This window comes from Oncorhynchus nerka, linkage group LG9b (assembly GCF_034236695.1).
Source record: "Oncorhynchus nerka isolate Pitt River linkage group LG9b, Oner_Uvic_2.0, whole genome shotgun sequence".
Taxonomy (NCBI): domain Eukaryota; kingdom Metazoa; phylum Chordata; class Actinopteri; order Salmoniformes; family Salmonidae; genus Oncorhynchus; species Oncorhynchus nerka.
The window spans coordinates 47,688,492-47,709,642 of NC_088424.1; the positions used below are offsets into that span (position 1 = coordinate 47,688,492).

Sequence of the window (21,151 nt, forward strand, 5' to 3'; positions counted from 1 at the left end):
CTGTCTGGCTGTCTGGCTGTCTGTTAACCTACCCACTGTCTGGCTGTCTGTTAACCTACCCACTGTCTGGCTGTCTGGCTGACTGTTATCCTACCCACTGTCTGGCTGTCTGTTAACCTACCCACTGCCTGGCTGTCTGGCTGTCTGTTAACCTACCCACTGTCTGGCTGTCTGTTAACATACCCACTGTCTGGCTGTCTGTTAACCTACCCACTATCTGGCTGTCTGACTGTCTGTTAACCTACCCACTGTCTGGCTGTCTGTTAACCTACCCACTGTCTGGCTGTCTGTTAACCTACCCACTGTCTGGCTGTCTGGCTGTCTGTTAACCTACCCACTGTCTGGCTGTCTGTTATCCTACCCACTGTCTGGCTGTCTGACTGTCTGTTAACCTACCCACTGTCTGGTTGTCTGTTGACCTACCCACTGTCTGGCTGTCTGTTAACCTACCCACTGTCTGGCTGTCTGACTGTCTGTTAACCTACCCACTGTCTGGCTTTCTGACTGTCTGTTAACCTACCCACTGTCTGGTTGTCTGTTGACCTACCCACTGTCTGGCTGTCTGTTAACCTACCCACTGTCTGGCTGTCTGGCTGTCTGTTAACCTACCCACTGTCTGGCTGTCTGTTGACCTACCCACTGTCTGGCTGTCTGGTAACCTACCCACCCTATTCCCTATATAGTGTGTAGTGCCCTATGTGTCCTGATCAAACGTAGTGCACCAGAAAGTGAACAAGGTGGCATTTGGGATGCAGCCTGTGTGTCGGTCTTTGACTCTCTTGTCCCTGACGGGTTAGGGGTAATTTGGGGTAATTGAAACTTCTGTAGTGAATTAATGTTGTGTGATTATTCATGGCACACAGACAGGCAGTCGAGGCCAGTGGCAGGGCAGATTAGCATCCTGGGTCTCAGAGTCTAAATAAACTCAACTGTTGCTGAAGTCAGAGGAACAGTACAGAACAGCTGCTGCCGGGCAACGTGACAGAGCAGAACCATAGAACTAGAATGAATAGAACACAGAGATGGAATCATTAGAGTCATTCGGATCTTTAGACTCGTTAAGTGTTCCATTCTTATTCTCCGGACTGGAACTCTGGTCGTTTGTCATTTATGAGCAGAACTGTCTATCCATCAGAACAAAAAGCATTGTCATGGAGGGTGTAGAGGAGTGGCAGCATGTCAGGCCATCCGGCGTGGATCTGGTACAGCTGCATGGGAATGTGAAGGGATGAGGAGAGATGTGTCAGCAGGATGTATGTACCACACAAGGAGGAAGGGATACCATTTTGGTGACGTACCCAATTCCTCCTCTTCCTCTATCGATCAATAAACTGTTTTCAACTAGATTCAATTCATCCATAGAGACTTGAGGATCTAGCCTCCGATTGAGCTTTATAAACCACACTGAAAATAACTTATTGAGAAGAGATCCAGATTTCACCACCTGCTACACAATACCAGAATAACTTACTTTTTTCACTCCCAATTTAATCGTCCTGAATGACTGAAGCGGCTTCGCAATGAACTGACTGTTTCAGAGACAGTATTTGTTCTATCCTCTATTTTCCGCTCATCTCCATTAAATCTGAATGTCTGCTCATCTCCATTCAATCTGAATGTCAGCTCATCTCCATTCAATCTGAATGTCTGCTCATCTCCATTCAATCTGAATGTCTGCTCATCTCCATTAAATCTGAATGTCTGCTCATCTCCATTCAATCTGAATGTCTGCTCATCTCCATTAAATCTGAATGTCTGCTCATCTCCATTCAATCTGAATGTCTGCTCATCTCCATTCAATCTGAATGTCTGCTCATCTCCATTCAATCTGAATGTCTGCTCATCTCCATTCAATCTGAATGTCTGCTCATCTCCATTAAATCTGAATGTCTGCTCATCTCCATTCAATCTGAATGTCCTTTAATCTCCATTCAATCTGAATGTCTGCTAATCTCCATTTATTCTGAATGACATAACCCTAAAAAATCATCTTAGACATAACCCTAAAAAATCATCTTAGACATAACCATAACCGCATAGATACTGTGTGTCTGTTTGTCCGATGGCTACATGATTGGACTCTTGCATCAGGTATTTAATGTTAGGAGGAATATCCATCAGAGACTGTTGCGGATTATCCCACATTCAATAACAAATTCACTGTCAAAGGCTGCGTTTCAAACACACAAAAGACTCCCCCTCCTCCATTTACCCTTCGCCTTATGCCTTTAGGGGAATCCCAGCTGCCATCTTTGTCGTTGGTCCAAATGATTAGCCAAGCAAGGGAAGTTGGCAACGTCACCCCCTCAGCCCTCAGGTTTTTGATCGAGTTTGCGAGTGTAAAATGATTTTCATTCCGGGGGGCCTGAAACAACACCCATAATTCAATTCTCGATGATCGTACCTTCTGCCAAAACTTAAAACCAACATTTTAGTCAAGATACAAGTGAAAGTAAAAAAAAATAAAAAAAGATTTTTAAATAAATGATAAATTGTGCTAATAATGAACATGACGACTCAAACACGTATCATAAAAGTATCTTTTGAAAACGTTCGCTTGCACACAGCTTTCCCTGACGTCATTTCCGATTGACCTGATATAGTCGGATGGCTAACGTTCGATGTCTGCGGATGCGTTTTGTCTTACAGCCAAGATATGAAATGCAGTCATAATTGACTGTAGGCCATATAAAACACACGCAACAGCTACCGGTGGTTCCACGATGACTGAAAACACAACCGTGGGACGAACGAGCGACACATTTCAAATGCATTCATTCTTCACTTTGCCTTGCAAGTGTCAACTCGTCAGAAGTCATGATACGTCAGAAGTGTCCACTTCATTTGAGGGCTGAGGGGAGTGGGTGTGTCTTTTAAGTGTTTGGTATGAGGCCAAAGTGTCAAATTACCTATCCAAGATGGCCCCCATGTTACCTGACCGCTCGCCTGACAGGTCAGGTGGTCACCTGCTGACCATACATATTGTGTGTGTGTGTGCGCGTGTGCGTGTGCGTGTGCGCGTACGTGTGCGTGCGCATGTGCGTGTGTGTGTGTGTGTGCATGTGTGCATGTGTGCGTGTGTGTGTGCGCGCGTACGTGTGCGTGCGTGTGTGCGTGTGCGTGTGTGCATGTGTGCGTGTGTGTGCGTGTGCGTGCGCGTGTGCGTGTGCGCGTGTGCGTGTGTGCGCATGCATGTGTGTGTGCGTGTGCATGTGTGCGCGTGCATGTGTGTGTGCGTGTAGACAGTCAGGCCGAAGGATGGTTGGAAGGTGTACAGCTCGGCCCAGGATGCAGAGGGGAGGTGTATCTGTACAGTGGTGGCTCCTGAACAGAACCTCTGCTCCAGAGACGCCAAGGAGGGACAGCTCCGTCAGCTACTGGAGAAGGTACAGGACTTAGACAGACTACTCTGTCTGGGGTGAAAAGTTAGACCTACTCTAGCCTGTAATTTTGTTAATTTGTGGGGAATAAAAACAATATTCCAGCTAAAATCCAGTAGAATTGCATGAAATGATCAAATAAAATAAATTTTCGGACCTGCAAATACGATGATAGATTCATGCAATGTTTTTACTATAAAGTAGATATTTCCACCCCTACTCTTGTCCACGGTGGTCTGAACAGAACCACCAGAACCTTCCGGCCCGCAGCCCTATATAAAAAAATAATATAATTTAATTTATAATTTATAATTTTTTGGGGCCTTGCAATGAGTACAGGACGAACAACAGTTTCTAAAACGGCATTTCTAAGGCTCTGCTCTGTCCAAGAAGTGAGGGTAAACGGTAGACATGTTATCCTCTATGCAGTTTTTAAAAACTTTTTTATTTTGGGTATAGGAGGGGCTCACGGTTTGTTTTTTTAAGTGTTCAATGGGAGTTTAGGTAAAATATATTTTGCTGAACGGAGGGCCATTAATTTCTTATTTCAGAGAGGTCTGGTTTTCTTCATGTAAAGCTCATTATAAATATATTATTATATATAATATATATATATATTATATATAATATATTATAAATAGTGTTCCCTTGATAGAAAAAGTTAACAGTGGTGCTTCATCTGGTGTTTGGGGGGGACGGGGGACAGAATAATCATGCTCCTCTTCCTCTCCTATGGTGCCGACTAACCATGGTCTTCCATTCTTGTCCCGTAGGTCCAGAACATGTCCCAGTCCATTGAGGTACTGAACCTGCGGACTCAGAGAGACTTCCAGTACATCATGAGGATGGAGGGCCAGTTCAAAGGGCTAAGGTCAAAGTTCAGACAGGTAGAGGCCGACGGGAAGACACAGGTCAACAGAAACTTCCAGGTGTGAAAAATACAGATTTGTTTCTGGTTGTTCTGACCTCGCTTTAAGCAGAACATGACCTTATTATAAGGTCTTTAACCAGAGCATTACATTATAGGAATTTAGCAGACACTCTTATCCAGAACGACTACCACAAACTATTAGGGTTAAGCGCCTTGCTCGGGGACACAGACAGATTTTTCACCTAGTCGGGTTTATCACGTTTAAGGTGTGACCCAGTTGCAGAAACAAACGTTTATTCCTTAAACAGGGGCAGGAAAACGACAGGTCAGGGCAGCCAGGGGTCAATGATCTAGACAGGGTGTAAGGGTCAGGGTCAGGGTAGGCAGGGGTCAATGATCCAGACAGGGTGTAAGGGTCAGGGTCAGGGTAGGCAGGGGTCAATGATCCAGACAGGGTGTAAGGGTCAGGGTCAGGGTAGGCAGGGGTCAATGATCCAGACAGGGTGTAAGGGTCAGGGTCAGGGTAGGCAGGGGTCAATGATCCAGACAGGGTGTAAGGGTCAGGGTAGGCAGGGGTCAATGATCCAGACAGGGTGTAAGGGTCAGGGTCAGGGTAGGCAGGGGTCAATGATCGTGCAGTCAGTACATCAGACAGGGTGTAAGGGTCAGGGTCAGGGTAGGCAGGTGTCAATGATCCAGACAGGGTGTAAGGGTCAGGGTCAGGGCAGGCAGGGGTCAATGATACAGACAGGGTGTAAGGGTCAGGGTCAGGGTAGGCAGGGGTCAATGTTCCAGACAGGGTGTAAGGGTCAGGGTCAGGGCAGGCAGGGGTCAATGATCCAGACAGGGTGTAAGGGTCAGGGTCAGGGTAGGCAGGGGTCAATGATCCAGACAGGGTGTAAGGGTCAGGGTCAGGGCAGGCAGGGGTCAATGATCCAGACAGGGTGTCAGGGTCAGGGCAGGCAGGGGTCAATGATCCAGACAGGGTGTAAGGGTCAGGGTGATCCAGACAGGGTGTAAGGGTCAGGGTCAGGGCAGGCAGGGGTCAATGATCCAGAATGATCCAGGGTGTAAGGGTCAGGGTCAGGGCAGGCAGGGGTCAATGATCCAGACAGGGTGTAAGGGTCAGGGTCAGGGTAGGCAGGGGTCAATGATCCAGACAGGGTGTAAGGGTCAGGGTCAGGGCAGGCAGGGGTCAATGATCCAGACAGGGTGTAAGGGTCAGAGTCAGGGTAGGCAGGGGTCAATGATCCAGACAGGGTGTAAGGGTCAGGGTCAGGGTAGGCAGGGGTCAATGATCCAGACAGGGTGTAAGGGGCAGGGTCAGGGTAGGCAGGGGTCAATGATCCAGACAGGGTGTAAGGGTCAGAGGGCAGGGGGGTGTAAGACAGGGTGTAGGGTCAGGGTCAGGGCAGGCAGGGGTCAATGATCCAGACAGGGTGTAAGGGTCAGGGTCAGGGCAGGCAGGGGTCAATGATCCAGACAGGGTGTAAGGGTCAGGGTCAGGGCAGGCAGGGGTCAATGATCCAGACAGGGTGTCAGGGTCAGGGAGGCAGGGGTCAATGATCAGACAGGGTGTAAGGGTCAGGGTCAGGGTAGGCAGGGGTCAATGATCCAGACAGGGTGTAAGGGTCAGGGTCAGGGTCAGGCAGGGGTCAATGATCCAGACAGGGTGTAAGGGTCAGGGTCAGGGTCGGGGCAGGGGTCAATGATCCAGACAGGGTGTACAGGTGGGGTAGGGCAGGCAAGGGTCAATGATCCAGACATGGGGTAAGGTACAGAATGGCAGTCTCAGTCTCAGGGTCAGGGTCAGGGCAGGCAGGGGTCAATGATACAGACAGGTGGGGTAAGGTACAGAATGGCAGGCAGTCTCAGGGTCAGGGTCGGGGCAGGCAGGGGTCAATGATACAGACAGGGTGTAAGGGTCCAGAAAACAGGCAGTCTCAGGGTCAGGGCAGGCAAGGGTCAATGATACAGACAGGTGGGGTAAGGTACAGAATGGCAGGCAGTCTCAGTCTCAGGGTCAGGGTCAGGGCAGGCAGGGGTCAATGATACAGACAGGTGGGGTAAGGTACAGAATGGCAGGCAGTCTCAGGGTCAGGGTCGGGGCAGGCAGGGGTCAATGATACAGACAGGGTGTAAGGGTCCAGAACAACAGGCAGTCTCAGGGTCAGGGTCAGGGCAGGCAAGGGTCAATGATACAGACAGGTGGGGTAAGGTACAGAATGGCAGGCAGTCTCAGTCTCAGGGTCAGGGTCAGGGCAGGCAGGGGTCAATGATACAGACAGGTGGTGTAAGGTACAGAATGGCAGGCAGTCTCAGGGTCAGGGTCAGTCTCAGGGTCAGGGTCAGTCTCAGGGTCATGGTCAGGGCAGGCAGGGGTCAGTAATCCAGGGAGGGTATGAGGGTCCAGAACAACAGGTAGTCTCAGGGTCAGGGCAGGCAGGGGTCAAAACCTTGAAAGACTAGAAAACAGGAGCAAGAAACAGGCAGGAGCAGGGAAACAAACGCTGGTAGGTTCTACGGAAAAAACGAGCTGGCAACAGACAAACCGAGAACACAGGTATAAATACACAGGGGATAATGAGACAATCACAAAGACAGGTGAAACAGATCAGGGTGTGACACGGTTACTGTCCCAATGAGGCTACCTGACTCCAGGCTACCTGACTCCAGGCTACGTTATTATAACATCTTTAGGAAGAACATTATAACGTCTTGAAACAAAAATGTCATTAAATCGAAACCAATCGAACTGAACTGAATCAAACCAAACCCTGTGTATCCTCCTCTCCTCCAGGAGTTGAAGGGTAAGATGGAGACCCTACAGCCTCTGATCCCGGTGTTGGAACAGTACAAGACAGATGCCCAGCTCATCGTCCAGTTTAAACAGGAGATCAGGAACCTGTCCATGGTGCTCACAGGCATCCAGGAGGAGATAGGAGCCTACGACTCTGAGGAACTACAACAGAGGGTCCTGAGTCTGGAGGGCAGGCTACGCAACTGCAGGAGCAGACTCAGTGAGTCACATACAGATGCATTTAGGCACACTCACACACACACAAATCGAATCAAATGTTATTTGTCACATGCGCCAAATTACAACAGGTGTAGACATTACTTTACCGCTAAACGCTTACTGGGGAGCCATTTCCCAACGATGCTAAAAAGTAAGAAACATTTGCTCAATTTAAAAAAAAAGGAAATAATAACACAATAAAACATTTTTTTTAAATAACGAGGCTGTATACAAGGCCAAGAACCCAAGTCAATGTCCATGGGGTTGTGGTAGTTGAGGTACTATGTACATACTGTATATACACACAGGCAGGAACCGGAGAGGAGCAAACTCAGGGAATTACACACAGACATGCACCCTTGTGCCCATAACCATATCAAATCAAATCAAATCAAATTTTATTTATATAGCCCTTCGTACATCAGCTGATATCTCAAAGTGCTGTACAGAAACCCAGCCTAAAACCCCAAACAGCAAACAATGCAGGTGTAAAAGCACGGTGGCTAGGAAAAACTCCCTAGAAAGGCCAAAACCTAGGAAGAAACCTAGAGAGGAACCAGGCTATGTGGGGTGGCCAGTCCTCTTCTGGCTGTGCCGGGTAGAGATTATAACAGAACATGACCAAGATGTTCAAATGTTCATAAATGACCAGCATGGTCGAATAATAATAAGGCAGAACAGTTGAAACTGGAGCAGCAGCACAGTCAGGTGGACTGGGGACAGCAAGGAGTCATCATGTCAGGTAGTCCTGGGGCACGGTCCTAGGGCTCAGGTCCTCCGAGAGAGAGAAAGAAAGAGAGAATTAGAGAGAGCATATGTGGGGTGGCCAGTCCTCTTCTGGCTGTGCCGGGTGGAGATTATAACAGAACGTGGCCAAGATGTTCAAATGTTCATAAATGACCAGCATGGTTGAATAATAGTAAGGCAGAACAGTTGAAACTGGAGCAGCAGCATGGCCAGGTGGACTGGGGACAGCAAGGAGTCATCATGTCAGGTAGTCCTGGGACATGGTCCTAGGGCCCAGGCCAGTTGAAACTGGAGCAGCAGCATGGCCAGGTGGACTGGGGACAGCAAGGAGTCATCATGTCAGGTAGTCCTGGGGCATGGTCCTAGGGCTCAGGTCCTCCGAGAGAGAGAAAGAAAGAGAGAAGGAGAGAATTAGAGAACGCACACTTAGATTCACACAGGACACCGAATAGGACAGGAGAAGTACTCCAGATATAACAAACTGACCCTAGCCCCCGACACATAAACTAATGCAGCATAAATACTGGAGGCTGAGACAGGAGGGGTCAGGAGACACTGTGGCCCCATCCGAGGACACCCCGGACAGGGCCAAACAGGAAGGATATAACCCCACCCACTTTGCCAAAGCACAGCCCCCACACCACTAGAGGGATATCTTCAACCACCAACTTACCATCCTGAGACAAGGCCGAGTATAGCCCACAAAGATCTCCGCCACAGCTCAACCCAAGGGGGGGCGCCAACCCAGACAGGCCGACCACAACAGTGAATCAACCCACCCAGGTGACGCACCCCCCCAGGGACGGCATGAGAGAGCCCCAGTAAGCCAGTGACTCAGCCCCGTAACAGGGTAGAGGCAGAGAATCCCAGTGGAAAGAGGGGAATCGGCCAGGCAGAGACAGCAAGGGCGGTTCGTTGCTCCAGAGCCTTTCCGTTCACCTTCCCACTCCTGGGCCAGACTACACTCAATCATATGACCCACTGAAGAGATGAGTCTTCAGTAAAGACTTAAAGGTTGAGACCGAGTTTGCGTCTCTGACATGGGTAGGCAGACCGTTCCATAAAAATGGAGCTCTATAGGAGAAAGCCCTGCCTCCAGCTGTTTGCTTAGAAATTCTAGGGACAATTAGGAGGCCTGCGTCTTGTGACCGTAGCGTACGTGTAGGTATGTACGGCAGGACCAAATCAGAGAGATAGGTAGGAGCAAGCCCATGTAATGCTTTGTAGGTTAGCAGTAAAACCTTGAAATCAGCCCTTGCTTTGACAGGAAGCCAGTGTAGAGAGGCTAGCACTGGAGTAATATGATCAAATTTTTGGTTCTAGTCAGGATTCTAGCAGCCGTATTCAGCACTAACTGAAGTTTATTTAGTGCTTTATCCGGGTAGCCGGAAAATAGAGCATTGCAGTAGTCTAACCTAGAAGTGACAAAAGCATGGATTAATTTTTCTGCATCATTTTTGGACAGAAAGTTTCTGATTTTTGCAATGTTACGTAGATGGAAAAAAGCTGTCCTCGAAATGGTCTTGATATGTTCTTCAAAAGAGAGATCAGGGTCCAGAGTAACGCCGAGGTCCTTCACAGTTTTATTTGAGACGACTGTACAACCATTAAGATTAATTGTCAGATTCAACAGAAGATCTCTTTGTTTCTTGGGACCTAGAACAAGCATCTCTGTTTTGTCCGAGTTTAATAGTAGAAAGTTTGCAGCCATCCACTTCCTTATGTCTGAAACACATGCTTCTAGCGAGGGCAATTTTGGGGCTTCACCATGTTTCATTGAAATGTACAGCTGTGTGTCATCCGCATAGCAGTGAAAGTTTACATTATGTTTTCGAATAACATCCCCAAGAGGTAAAATATATAGTGAAAACAATAGTGGTCCTAAAACAGAACCTTGAGGAACACCGACAAACCATTCACAGAGACAAACTGATATCTTTCCGACAGATAAGATCTAAACCAGGCCAGAACATGTCCGTGTAGACCAATTTGGGTTTCCAATCTCTCCAAAAGAATGTGGTGATCGATGGTATCAAAAGCAGCACTAAGGTCTAGGAGCACGAGGACAGATGCATAGCCTCGGTCCGTTGCCATTAAAATGTCATTTACCACCTTCACAAGTGCCGTCTCAGTGCTATGATGGGGTCTAAAACCAGACTGAAGCATTTCGTATACATTGTTTGTCTTCAGGAAGGCAGTGAGTTGCTGCGCAACAGCCTTCTCTAAAATTTTTGAGAGGAATGGAAGATTCGATATAGGCCGATAGTTTTTTATATTTTCTGGGTCAAGGTTTGGCTTTTTCAAGAGAGGCTTTATTACTGCCACTTTTAGTGAGTTTGGTACACATCCAGTGGATAGAGAGCCGTTTATTATGTTCAACATAGGAGGGCCAAGCACAGGAAGCAGCTCTTTCAGTAGTTTAGTTGGAATAGGGTCCAGTATGCAGCTTGAAGGTTTAGAGGCCATGATTATTTTCATCATTGTGTCAAGAGATATAGTACTAAAAGACTTGAGCGTCTCTCTTGATCCTAGGTCCTGGCAGAGTTGTGCAGACTCAGGACAACTGAGGTTTGGAGGAATACGCAGGTTTAAAGAGGAGTCCGTAATTTGCTTTCTAATAATCATAATCTTTTCCTCAAAGAAGTTCATGAATTTATCACTGCTAAAGTGAAAGTCATCCTCTCTTGGGGAATGCTGCTTTTTAGTTAGCTTTGCGACAGTATCAAAAAGGAATTTCGGATTGTTCTTATTTTCCTCAATTAAGTTAGAAAAATAGGATGATCGAGCAGCAGTAAGGGCTCAACCATATGAATGTACAGTATTATAGAAATATACAGTTACATATCATATGAATATACAGTATTATACAAATATACACTACATACCATAGAAATATACAGGACTTATCATAGACATATACCATTATATACCATAGAAATATACAGGACTTATCATAGACATATACCAGTACATACCATAGAAATATACAGGACTTATCATAGACATATACAGGACTTATCATAGAAATATACAGGACTTATCATAGACATATACAGGACTTATCATAGACATATACCACTACATACCATAGAAATATACAGCACTTATCATAGACATATACCACTACATACCATAGAAATATACAGGACTTATCATAGACATATACCATTATGACTGCATCAGCTAGGGACTGCATCAGCTAGGACTGCATCAGCTAGAGCATCTGCATCCGCAGCTAGGGACTGCATCCGCTAGGGACTGCATCAGCTAGGGACTGCATCCGCTAGGGACTGCATCAGCTAGGGACTGCGTCAGCTACTGCATCCGGACTGCATCAGCTCTGCGTCAGCTAGGGACTACGTCAGCTAGGGACTGCATCAGTTAGGGACTGCATCCGCTAGGGACTGCATCAGCTAGGGACTGCGTCAGCTAGGGACTACGTCAGCTAGGGACTGCATCAGTTAGGGACTGCATCCGCTAGGGACTGCATCAGCTAGGGACTGCGTCAGCTAGGGACTACGTCAGCTAGGGACTGCATCAGCTAGAGACTGCATCCGCTAGGGACTGCATCAGCTAGGGACTGCGTCAGCTAGGGACTACGTCAGCTAGGGACTGCATCAGTTAGGGACTGCATCAGTTAGGGTCTGCATCCGCTAGGGACTGCGTCAGTTAGGGACTGCGTCAGTTAGGGACTGCGTCAGTTAGGGACTGCGTCAGTTAGGGACTGCGTCAGCTAGGGACTGCGTCAGCTAGGGACTGCGTCAGTTAGGGACTGCGTCAGCTAGGGACTGCGTCAGTTAGGGACTGCGTCAGCTAGGGACTGCGTCAGTTAGGGACTGAGTCAGTTAGGGACTGCGTCAGTTAGGGACTGCATCAGTTAGGGACTGCATCAGTTAGGGACTGCGTCAGCTAGGGACTGCATCAGTTAGGGACTGCATCAGCTAGGAACTGCATCAGTTAGGGACTGCGTCAGCTAGGGACTGCATCTCAACCTCCACGATGAGGGCATTTTTCAGTAAGTGGGTTATCCTCATAGCCTAGTGTCTATGCTCCCTCACTCTAGTTCCATACGGCACTGTCCCAGTTATCTAGTCCAGAGCCATAGACACTATAAGGGTACATTTTGTCCTGTTTGGCTCTACCCAGAATCACCCCTCCTCGTGATCGATACACTTAGTAACTATAATCTAGTCTCAGGTTTCATTTACTCCAGATCCCAATCGATATATTAACCAGATGGTTTAAATCCTCAATCAATCAAATCAATTTAGGAACCTGGAGTAAAACGGCACGTACCTGTATGACTCTTTGATGACACGGGGTTTCAGAACAATAAATCACGTTTATTCTAAATTCCAGAAACGAAAAAAAAAAGGGTTTTAAAGCAATTATGAACATCTTTTAACCAATCAGCATTCAGAGTTAGACCCACCGGTTGTATGACAAGGCAATAAATCACCAATAAGATACCTCCAGCATCCTTTTCTAACTCCCCATTAGACTACCAATGCAATTTTTTTTTAAATCTATGACAATAGATAAGAGAAGTACCGCATTTACGAGAAGATACGGTCTCGTACCTCTACAACTATTAAGCGTTTTTTTGTTGTCTCCCCCCTCAGGATGATCAGTCCTTCAGTTGTTGATGAAACTCTAACGGCTACTTAAAGACTCTAATCAATAAGGTAGCCTTGAGGATTCCTTCTAGAACTTTACTTTAACACTTGATAATAACAATATAAATGAATATCAACGTGTGTGTGTGTGTGTGTGTGTGTGTGTGTGTGTGTGTGTGTGTGTGTGTGTGTGTGTGTGTGTGTGTGTGTGTGTGTGTGTGTGTGTGTGTGTGTGTGTATATATAAGCTACAAATCTACAGCTATCTTCTTCTTCAGGTAACAGGTTCTTCTAGCGAGCCAAAAGATGTCAACAAAAAAGATTCCAGCATTTATACCCTAATCCTTAAGCCCAGTGAGGAATGTGTGGTTATCGCCCCTTGCGTTTATGACTCCTCCCCTTACCCTATGTTTTTCTAAACCAAACCTTCCTCCTGCCCCAGGCTTAGGCGAGTCGGGACGCAACTGGCCTCCGACCTTTTCTGCAAAAAAATATCACAGAACTAAGCCTAGTATTCTGACAATATGGAAGAAAAAAAACAGGGTGCCATTTTTATTTTTTTACCTTTATTTAACTTGGCAAGTCAGTTATGAACTAATTATTATTTTCAATGACAGCCTAGGAACAGTGGGTTAACTGCCTTGTTCAGGGGCAGAACGACAGATTTGTACCTTGTCAGCTCAGGGGTTTGAACTTGCAACCTTGCGGTTACTAGTCCAACACTCTAACCACTAGGCTACCATTTGGGACTCAGTCCTAGTAACATAATAACAGATCCGGGTGGATTGTTCCATTGGTTAGAGTTAATAAACTATTAAGAGCTAACACAGTCAGGGGTGGATATATCTATCTGAGTACTGTGGGGGGGTGTTGTGTTGTGTTGTGTTGTGTTGTGTTGTGTGTGTGTGTGTGTGTGTGTGTGTGTGTGTGTGTGTGTGTGTGTGTGTGTGTGTGTGTGTGTGTGTGTTGTGTTGTGTGCGTAAACAGCCTGGATATATCTATCTGAGTACTGTGGGGGGTGTGTTGTGTTTTGTGTGTGTGTTGTGTTGTGTGCGTAAACAGCCTGGATATATCTATCTGAGTGTTGTGTTGTGTGCGTAAACAGCCTGTGGTAAACTGATGAAGATCGCTGGACCGGAGACGGTGAAGACCTCTGGGACACGGTTTGGAGCCTGGATGACAGATCCACAGGCCTCCCCTACAAACAATAGGGTGAGGAGAGGGAGGGAGGAGGAGGGTGGAGGGGGGGAGGGGTGAGGAGAGGGAGGGAGGAGGAGGGTGGAGGGAGGGTTGAAGGGGGGGGTGAGGAGAGGGGGAGGGAGGAGGAGGGTGGAGGGAGGATTGAAGGGGGGTGAGGAGAGGGAGTGGGAGTGGGAGTGAGGGATGAGGGGAGGGAGGGGTGGAGGGGAGGGTTGAGGGGGGTTGAGGAGAGGGAGGGGAGTGAGGGATGAGGGGAGGGAGGGGTGGAGGGAGGGTTGGGGGGGTGAGGGGAGGGGAGGGAGGGATGAGGGGAGGGAGGGGTGGAGGGAGGGTTGAGGGGGGGGGGTTGAGGAGAGGGAGGGATGGGGTAAGGGATGATGGGAGGCAGGGATGTGGGGAGGGAGGGAGGGATGTGGGCAGGGAGGGAGGGAGAGGGATGGATGAGGGACGGGAGGGAGGGAGGGATGAGGGGAGGGGAGGGATGAGGGATGGATGGATGAGGGGAGGGAGGAAGGGTTAGATGAGGGTACATGTGTATTTGACGACAGCAAATGTGAACAATCTTCCTCCTGTAGAACTGATAGACATGACATTCTATTAGTCAGTTGCTCATCAGAACCTAGAACCGCGTGTGCTAGAGCAGGGCTGGAGCGAAAGCGTCCACAACCCAGTGACTCTCCAAGAGGAGGGGAGGCCACCAGTGGTCTAACTACATCATAATCTACTGCTGTATCCAGTGATGGAAAGGCATTTCAGACAGCCAAAAAAGCATTTCAGACAGCCAAAAAAGTATTTCAGACAGCCAAAAAAGCATTTCAGACAGCCAAAAAAAGCATTTCAGACAGCCAAAAAAGCATTTTAGACAGCCAAAAAAGCATTTTACACCAAAGAGTTTGTAGCAACGTTCTACCTCTTCTGCTATGTTTTTCTACCTGTAGATAAAAGGTTTTAAATTTTTAAATTAGACCTTTAAATTGTTAATGATGGTATTGTGTTCCAACCCAGGTCTGGTACATGGATAGCTACACCAACAACAAGATCGTCAAAGAGTACAAGTCCATAGCAGACTTTGTTTCCGGGGTCGAGTCTCGAACCTACAACCTGCCGTTCAAGTGGGCCGGGACTAACCACGTGGTGCACAACGGCTCTCTGTACTACAACAAGGTCCAGAGCAACATCGTGGTGTGTTACTGTTTCGAGACTGGGCGCGTTGTGACCCAGAGAGCCCTGGAGAACGCCGGCTTCCACAACGTCTACCCTTACACCTGGGGAGGCTTCTCCGACATAGACCTCATGGCCGACGAGCTGGGTCTGTGGGCCGTCTATGCCACCAATCAGAATGCCGGAAACATCGTCATCAGCCAGCTCAACCCGGAGACACTACAAATCCTCGGAACATGGAACACGGAATATTCCAAACGGAACGCGGGGGAGTCCTTTATGATCTGCGGAACACTCTACATCACCAACTCTCACCTGACTGGTGCTAAGGTTTACTACTCGTACTCCACCAAGACATCCAGCTATGAGTACACAGACATCCCCTTCCATAACCAGTACTTCCACATGTCCATGTTGGGCTACAACGCCAGGGACCGGGCTCTGTACGGCTGGAACAACGGACACCAGGTTCTGTTCAACATCACGTTGTTCCACATCATCAAGACAGAGGATGAATCCTGAGGAGGAAGAACTGATAGGATCTCAGAGGAACCCACTGGAACACTGACTAACATTCCTGGTGTTCCGGTGTTCTGGTGTTCCGCCAGTCATTGTTGGAGTTCTATTGTTGTGTCTCTCCATTTTCTTTTTTGCTCTCTTCTTTTGACAATCCATCTTTGGCCCTCTTGTTTTCTTTTCAAATTCCTAATGCAAGGCTTAACATTGATAGTTTCCTGGATGGCCAGGGTATCGAAGACTTTGGCCTGCAAACTCTGGAAAAACTGGATAAAGTCTCAGCACACTTCCTGTCGAATGCAAATGTATTGTAATAGTAGTTTGGCCTCCAAAAAGCATGACAAACTCTCAGCTGCTCTACACTCGACCCTGTAAGTCTGAGACCATGAGAGATTTGGTGTATTTTAATTCAAGCCAGTCAATTCAGGAAGTAAACTGAAATTCCTATTGAATAATTGAAAAAAAAGCCATCTACTTTTGATAATATTTCAATAAACTGAAAAGGTGTAAAAGTTTTGGAATTGTACATTTAAAACACTTCCTGAATTGACTTACTTCAATTCCAATTGAACCCAACCCTGATTGGGTGGTTTTGGGTAACATGCCTCTGATTGGGTGGGCTTGGGTATCATGCCTCTGTAGCTTTTGTATCCGTAGCAACAGTATCAATAGGAGTATGCTTTTATTCAGTCTGTTCTGTGAGCCCATAACAGGTGTCCTGAATGTCCTAGCATCTAGAACTCTCTATGGCTTTCATCCCAAATGTCACCCTAGAACTCTGGTCAAAAGTAGTGCACTATATAGGGAATAAGGTGCCATCTGAGAGAGCACTATATAGGGAATAGCATGCCATCTGAGAGAGCACTTTATAGGGAAGAAGGTGCCATCTGAGAGAGCACTTTATAGGGAATAAGGTGCCATCTGAGAGAGCACTTTATAGGGAATAAGGTGCCATCTGAGAGAGCACTTTATAGGGAATAAGGTGCCATCTGAGAGAGCACTTTATAGGGAATAAGGTGCCATCTGAGAGAGCACTATATAGGGAATAGGGTGCCATCTGAGAGAGCACTTTATAGGGAATAAGGTGCCATCTGAGAGAGCACTATATAGGGAATATGGTGCCATCTGAGAGAGCACTTTATAGGGAATAAGGTGCCATCTGAGAGAGCACTATATAGGGAATAGGGTGCCATCTGAGAGAGCACTATATAGGGAATAAGGTGCCATCTGAGAGAGCACTTTATAGGGAATAAGGTGCCATCTGAGACAGCACTTTATAGGGAATAAGGTGCCATCTGAGAGAGCACTATATAGGGAATAGGGTGCCATCTGAGAGAGCACTATATAGGGAATAAGGTGCCATCTGAGAGAGCACTTTATAGGGAATAAGGTGCCATCTGAGAGAGCACTATATAGGGAATAGGGTGCCATCTGAGAGAGCACTATATAGGGAATAAGGTGCCATCTGAGAGAGCACTTTATAGGGAAGAAGGTGCCATCTGAGAGAGCACTTTATAGGGAATAAGGTGCCATCTGAGAGAGCACTATATAGGGAATAAGGTGCCATCTGAGAGAGCACTATATAGGGAATAGGGTGCCATCTGAGAGAGCACTATATAGGGAATAAGGTGCCATCTGAGAGAGCACTTTATAGGGAAGAAGGTGCCATCTGAGAGAGCACTTTATAGGGAATAAGGTGCCATCTGAGAGAGCACTTTATAGGGAATAAGGTGCCATCTGAGAGAGCACTTTATAGGGAATAAGGTGCCATCTGAGACTGCACTATATAGGGAATAGGGTGCCATCTGAGAGAGCACTATATAGGGAATAAGGTGCCATCTGAGAGAGCACTATATAGGGAATAAGGTGCCATCTGAGAGAGCACTATATAGGGAATATGGTGTCATCTGAGACTGCACTATATAGGGAATAGGGTGCCATCTGAGAGAGCACTATATAGGGAATAAGGTGCCATCTGAGAGAGCACTAAATAGGGAATAGGGTGCCATCTGAGAGAGCACTATATAGGGAATAGCATGCCATCTGAGAGAGCACTTTATAGGGAAGAAGGTGCCATCTGAGAGAGCACTTTATAGGGAATAAGGTGCCATCTGAGAGAGCACTTTATAGGGAATAAGGTGCCATCTGAGAGAGCACTTTATAGGGAATAAGGTGCCATCTGAGAGAGCACTTTATAGGGAATAAGGTGCCATCTGAGAGAGCACTATATAGGGAATAGGGTGCCATCTGAGAGAGCACTTTATAGGGAATAAGGTGCCATCTGAGAGAGCATATATAGGGAATATGGTGCCATCTGAGAGAGCACTTTATAGGGAATAAGGTGCCATCTGAGAGAGCACTATATAGGGAATAGGGTGCCATCTGAGAGAGCACTATATAGGGAATAAGGTGCCATCTGAGAGAGCACTTTATAGGGAATAAGGTGCCATCTGAGACAGCACTTTATAGGGAATAAGGTGCCATCTGAGAGAGCACTATATAGGGAATAGGGTGCCATCTGAGAGAGCACTATATAGGGAATAAGGTGCCATCTGAGAGAGCACTTTATAGGGAATAAGGTGCCATCTGAGAGAGCACTATATAGGGAATAGGGTGCCATCTGAGAGAGCACTATATAGGGAATAAGGTGCCATCTGAGAGAGCACTTTATAGGGAATAAGGTGCCATCTGAGAGAGCACTATATAGGGAATAAGGTGCCATCTGAGAGAGCACTATATAGGGAATAGGGTGCCATCTGAGAGAGCACTATATAGGGAATAAGGTGCCATCTGAGAGAGCACTTTATAGGGAAGAAGGTGCCATCTGAGAGAGCACTTTATAGGGAATAAGGTGCCATCTGAGAGAGCACTTTATAGGGAATAAGGTGCCATCTGAGACTGCACTATATAGGGAATAGGGTGCCATCTGAGAGAGCACTATATAGGGAATAAGGTGCCATCTGAGAGAGCACTATATAGGGAATAAGGTGCCATCTGAGAGAGCACTATATAGGGAATATGGTGTCATCTGAGACTGCACTATATAGGGAATAGGGTGCCATCTGAGAGAGCACTATATAGGGAATAAGGTGCCATCTGAGAGAGCACTATATAGGGAATAGGGTGCCATCTGAGAGAGCACTATATAGGGAATAGGGTGCCATCTGAGAGAGCACTATATAGGGAATAGGGTGCCATCTGAGAATGCACTATATAGGGAATAGGGTGCCATCTGAGAGAGCACTATATAGGGAATATGGTGTCATCTGAGAGAGCACTATATAGGGAATAGGGTGCCATCTGAGACTGCACTATATAGGGAATAGGGTGCCATCTGAGAGAGCACTATATAGGGAATAGGGTGCCATCTGAGACTGCACTATATAGGGAATAGGGTGCCATCTGAGAGAGCACTATATAGGGAATATGGTGTCATCTGAGAGAGCACTATATAGGGAATAGGGTGCCATCTGAGACTGCACTATATAGGGAATAGGGTGCCATCTGAGAGAGCACTATATAGGGAATAAGGTGCCATCTGAGAGAGCACTATATAGGGAATAGGGTGCCATCTGAGAGAGCACTATATAGGGAATATGGTGCCATCTGAGAGAGCACTTTATAGGGAATAAGGTGCCATCTGAGAGAGCACTTTATAGGGAATAAGGTGCCATCTGAGAGAGCACTTTATAGGGAATAAGGTGCCATCTGAGAGAGCACTATATAGGGAATATGGTGTCATCTGAGACTGCACTATATAGGGAATAGGGTGCCATCTGAGAGAGCACTATATAGGGAATAAGGTGCCATCTGAGAGAGCACTATATAGGGAATAGGGTGCCATCTGAGAGAGCACTATATAGGGAATAGGGTGCCATCTGAGAGAGCACTATATAGGGAATATGGTGTCATCTGAGACTGCACTATATAGGGAATAGGGTGCCATCTGAGAGAGCACTGTATAGGGAATAAGGTGCCATCTGAGAGAGCACTATATAGGGAATAGGGTGCCATCTGAGAGAGCACTATAGGGAATAGGGTGCCAGGGAATAGGGTGCCATCTGAGAGAGCACTATATAGGGAATAGGGTGCCATCTGAGACTGCACTATATAGGGAATAGGGTGCCATCTGAGAGAGCACTATATAGGGAATATGGTGTCATCTGAGAGAGCACTATATAGGGAATAGGGTGCCATCTGAGACTGCACTATATAGGGAATAGGGTGCCATCTGAGAGAGCACTATATAGGGAATAGGGTGACATCTGAGACTGCACTATATAGGGAATAGGGTGCCATCTGAGAGAGCACTATATAGGGAATAAGGTGCCATCTGAGAGAGCACTATATAGGGAATAGGGTGCCATCTGAGAGAGCACTATATAGGGAATATGGTGTCATCTGAGAGCACTATATAGAGCACTATATAGGGAATAGGGTGCCATCTGAGACTGCACTATATAGGGGTGCCATCTGAATAGGGTGCCATCTGAGAGAGCACTATATAGGGAATAGGGTGCCATCTGAGACTGCACTATATAGGGAATAGGGTGCCATCTGAGAGAGCACTATATAGGGAATAGGGTGCCATCTGAGAGAGCACTATATAGGGAATAAGGTGCCATCTGAGAGAGCACTATATAGGGAATAGGGTGCCATCTGAGAGAGCACTATATAGGGAATATGGTGTCATCTGAGAGAGCACTATATAGGGAATATGGTGTCATCTGAGAGAGCACTATATAGGGAATAGGGTGCCATCTGAGACTGCACTATATAGGGAATAGGGTGCCATCTGAGAGAGCACTATATAGGGAATAGGGTGCCATCTGAGACTGCACTATATAGGGAATAGGGTGCCATCTGAGAGAGCACTATATAGGGAATATGGTGTCATCTGAGAGAGCACTATATAGGGAATAGGGTGCCATCTGAGACTGCACTATATAGGGAATAGGGTGCCATCTGAGAGAGCACTATATAGGGAATAAGGTGCCATCTGAGAGAGCACTATATAGGGAATAGGGTGCCATCTGAGAGAGCACTATATAGGGAATATGGTGCCATCTGAGAGAGCACTTTATAGGGAATAAGGTGCCATCTGAGAGAGCACTTTATAGGGAATAAGGTGCCATCTGAGAGAGCACTTTATAGGGAATAAGGTGCCATCTGAGAGAGCACTATATAGGGAATATGGTGTCATCTGAGACTGCACTATATAGGGAATAGGGTGCCATCTGAGAGAGCACTATATAGGGAATAAGGTGCCATCTGAGAGAGCACTATATAGGGAATAGGGTGCCATCTGAGAGAGCACTATATAGGGAATAGGGTGCCATCTGAGAGAGCACTATATAGGGAATATGGTGTCATCTGAGACTGCACTATATAGGGAATAGGGTGCCATCTGAGAGAGCACTATATAGGGAATAAGGTGCCATCTGAGAGAGCACTATATAGGGAATAGGGTGCCATCTGAGAGAGCACTATATAGGGAATAGGGTGCCATCTGAGAGAGCACTATATAGGGAATAGGGTGCCATCTGAGACTGCACTATATAGGGAATAGGGTGCCATCTGAGAGAGCATTATATAGGGAATATGGTGTCATCTGAGAGAGCACTATATAGGGAATAGGGTGC

At 46.9% G+C, this 21,151-nt stretch overlaps 1 protein-coding gene across 2 annotated transcripts; it reads left to right on the forward strand.

Moving 5' to 3' along the window:
- Positions 1–2,206: 2,206 nt before the first annotated feature.
- On the forward strand, positions 2,207–15,515 carry LOC115114012 (noelin-3-like). Of its 2 annotated transcripts, XM_065013228.1 has the most exons (6): positions 2,207–2,217; positions 3,251–3,386; positions 4,154–4,309; positions 7,052–7,271; positions 13,738–13,844; positions 14,838–15,515. In XM_065013228.1, exons 3-6 carry the CDS (start codon positions 4,163–4,165, stop codon positions 15,513–15,515), a joined length of 1,152 nt encoding a protein of 383 aa, XP_064869300.1. In that variant the 5' UTR covers positions 2,207–2,217; positions 3,251–3,386; positions 4,154–4,162. The 2 variants fall into 2 exon arrangements, with proteins under 2 accessions (XP_064869300.1, XP_064869301.1); XM_065013229.1 differs by lacking the exon at positions 2,207–2,217 and having other exon boundaries at positions 3,249–3,386.
- Positions 15,516–21,151: the final 5,636 nt, after the last annotated feature.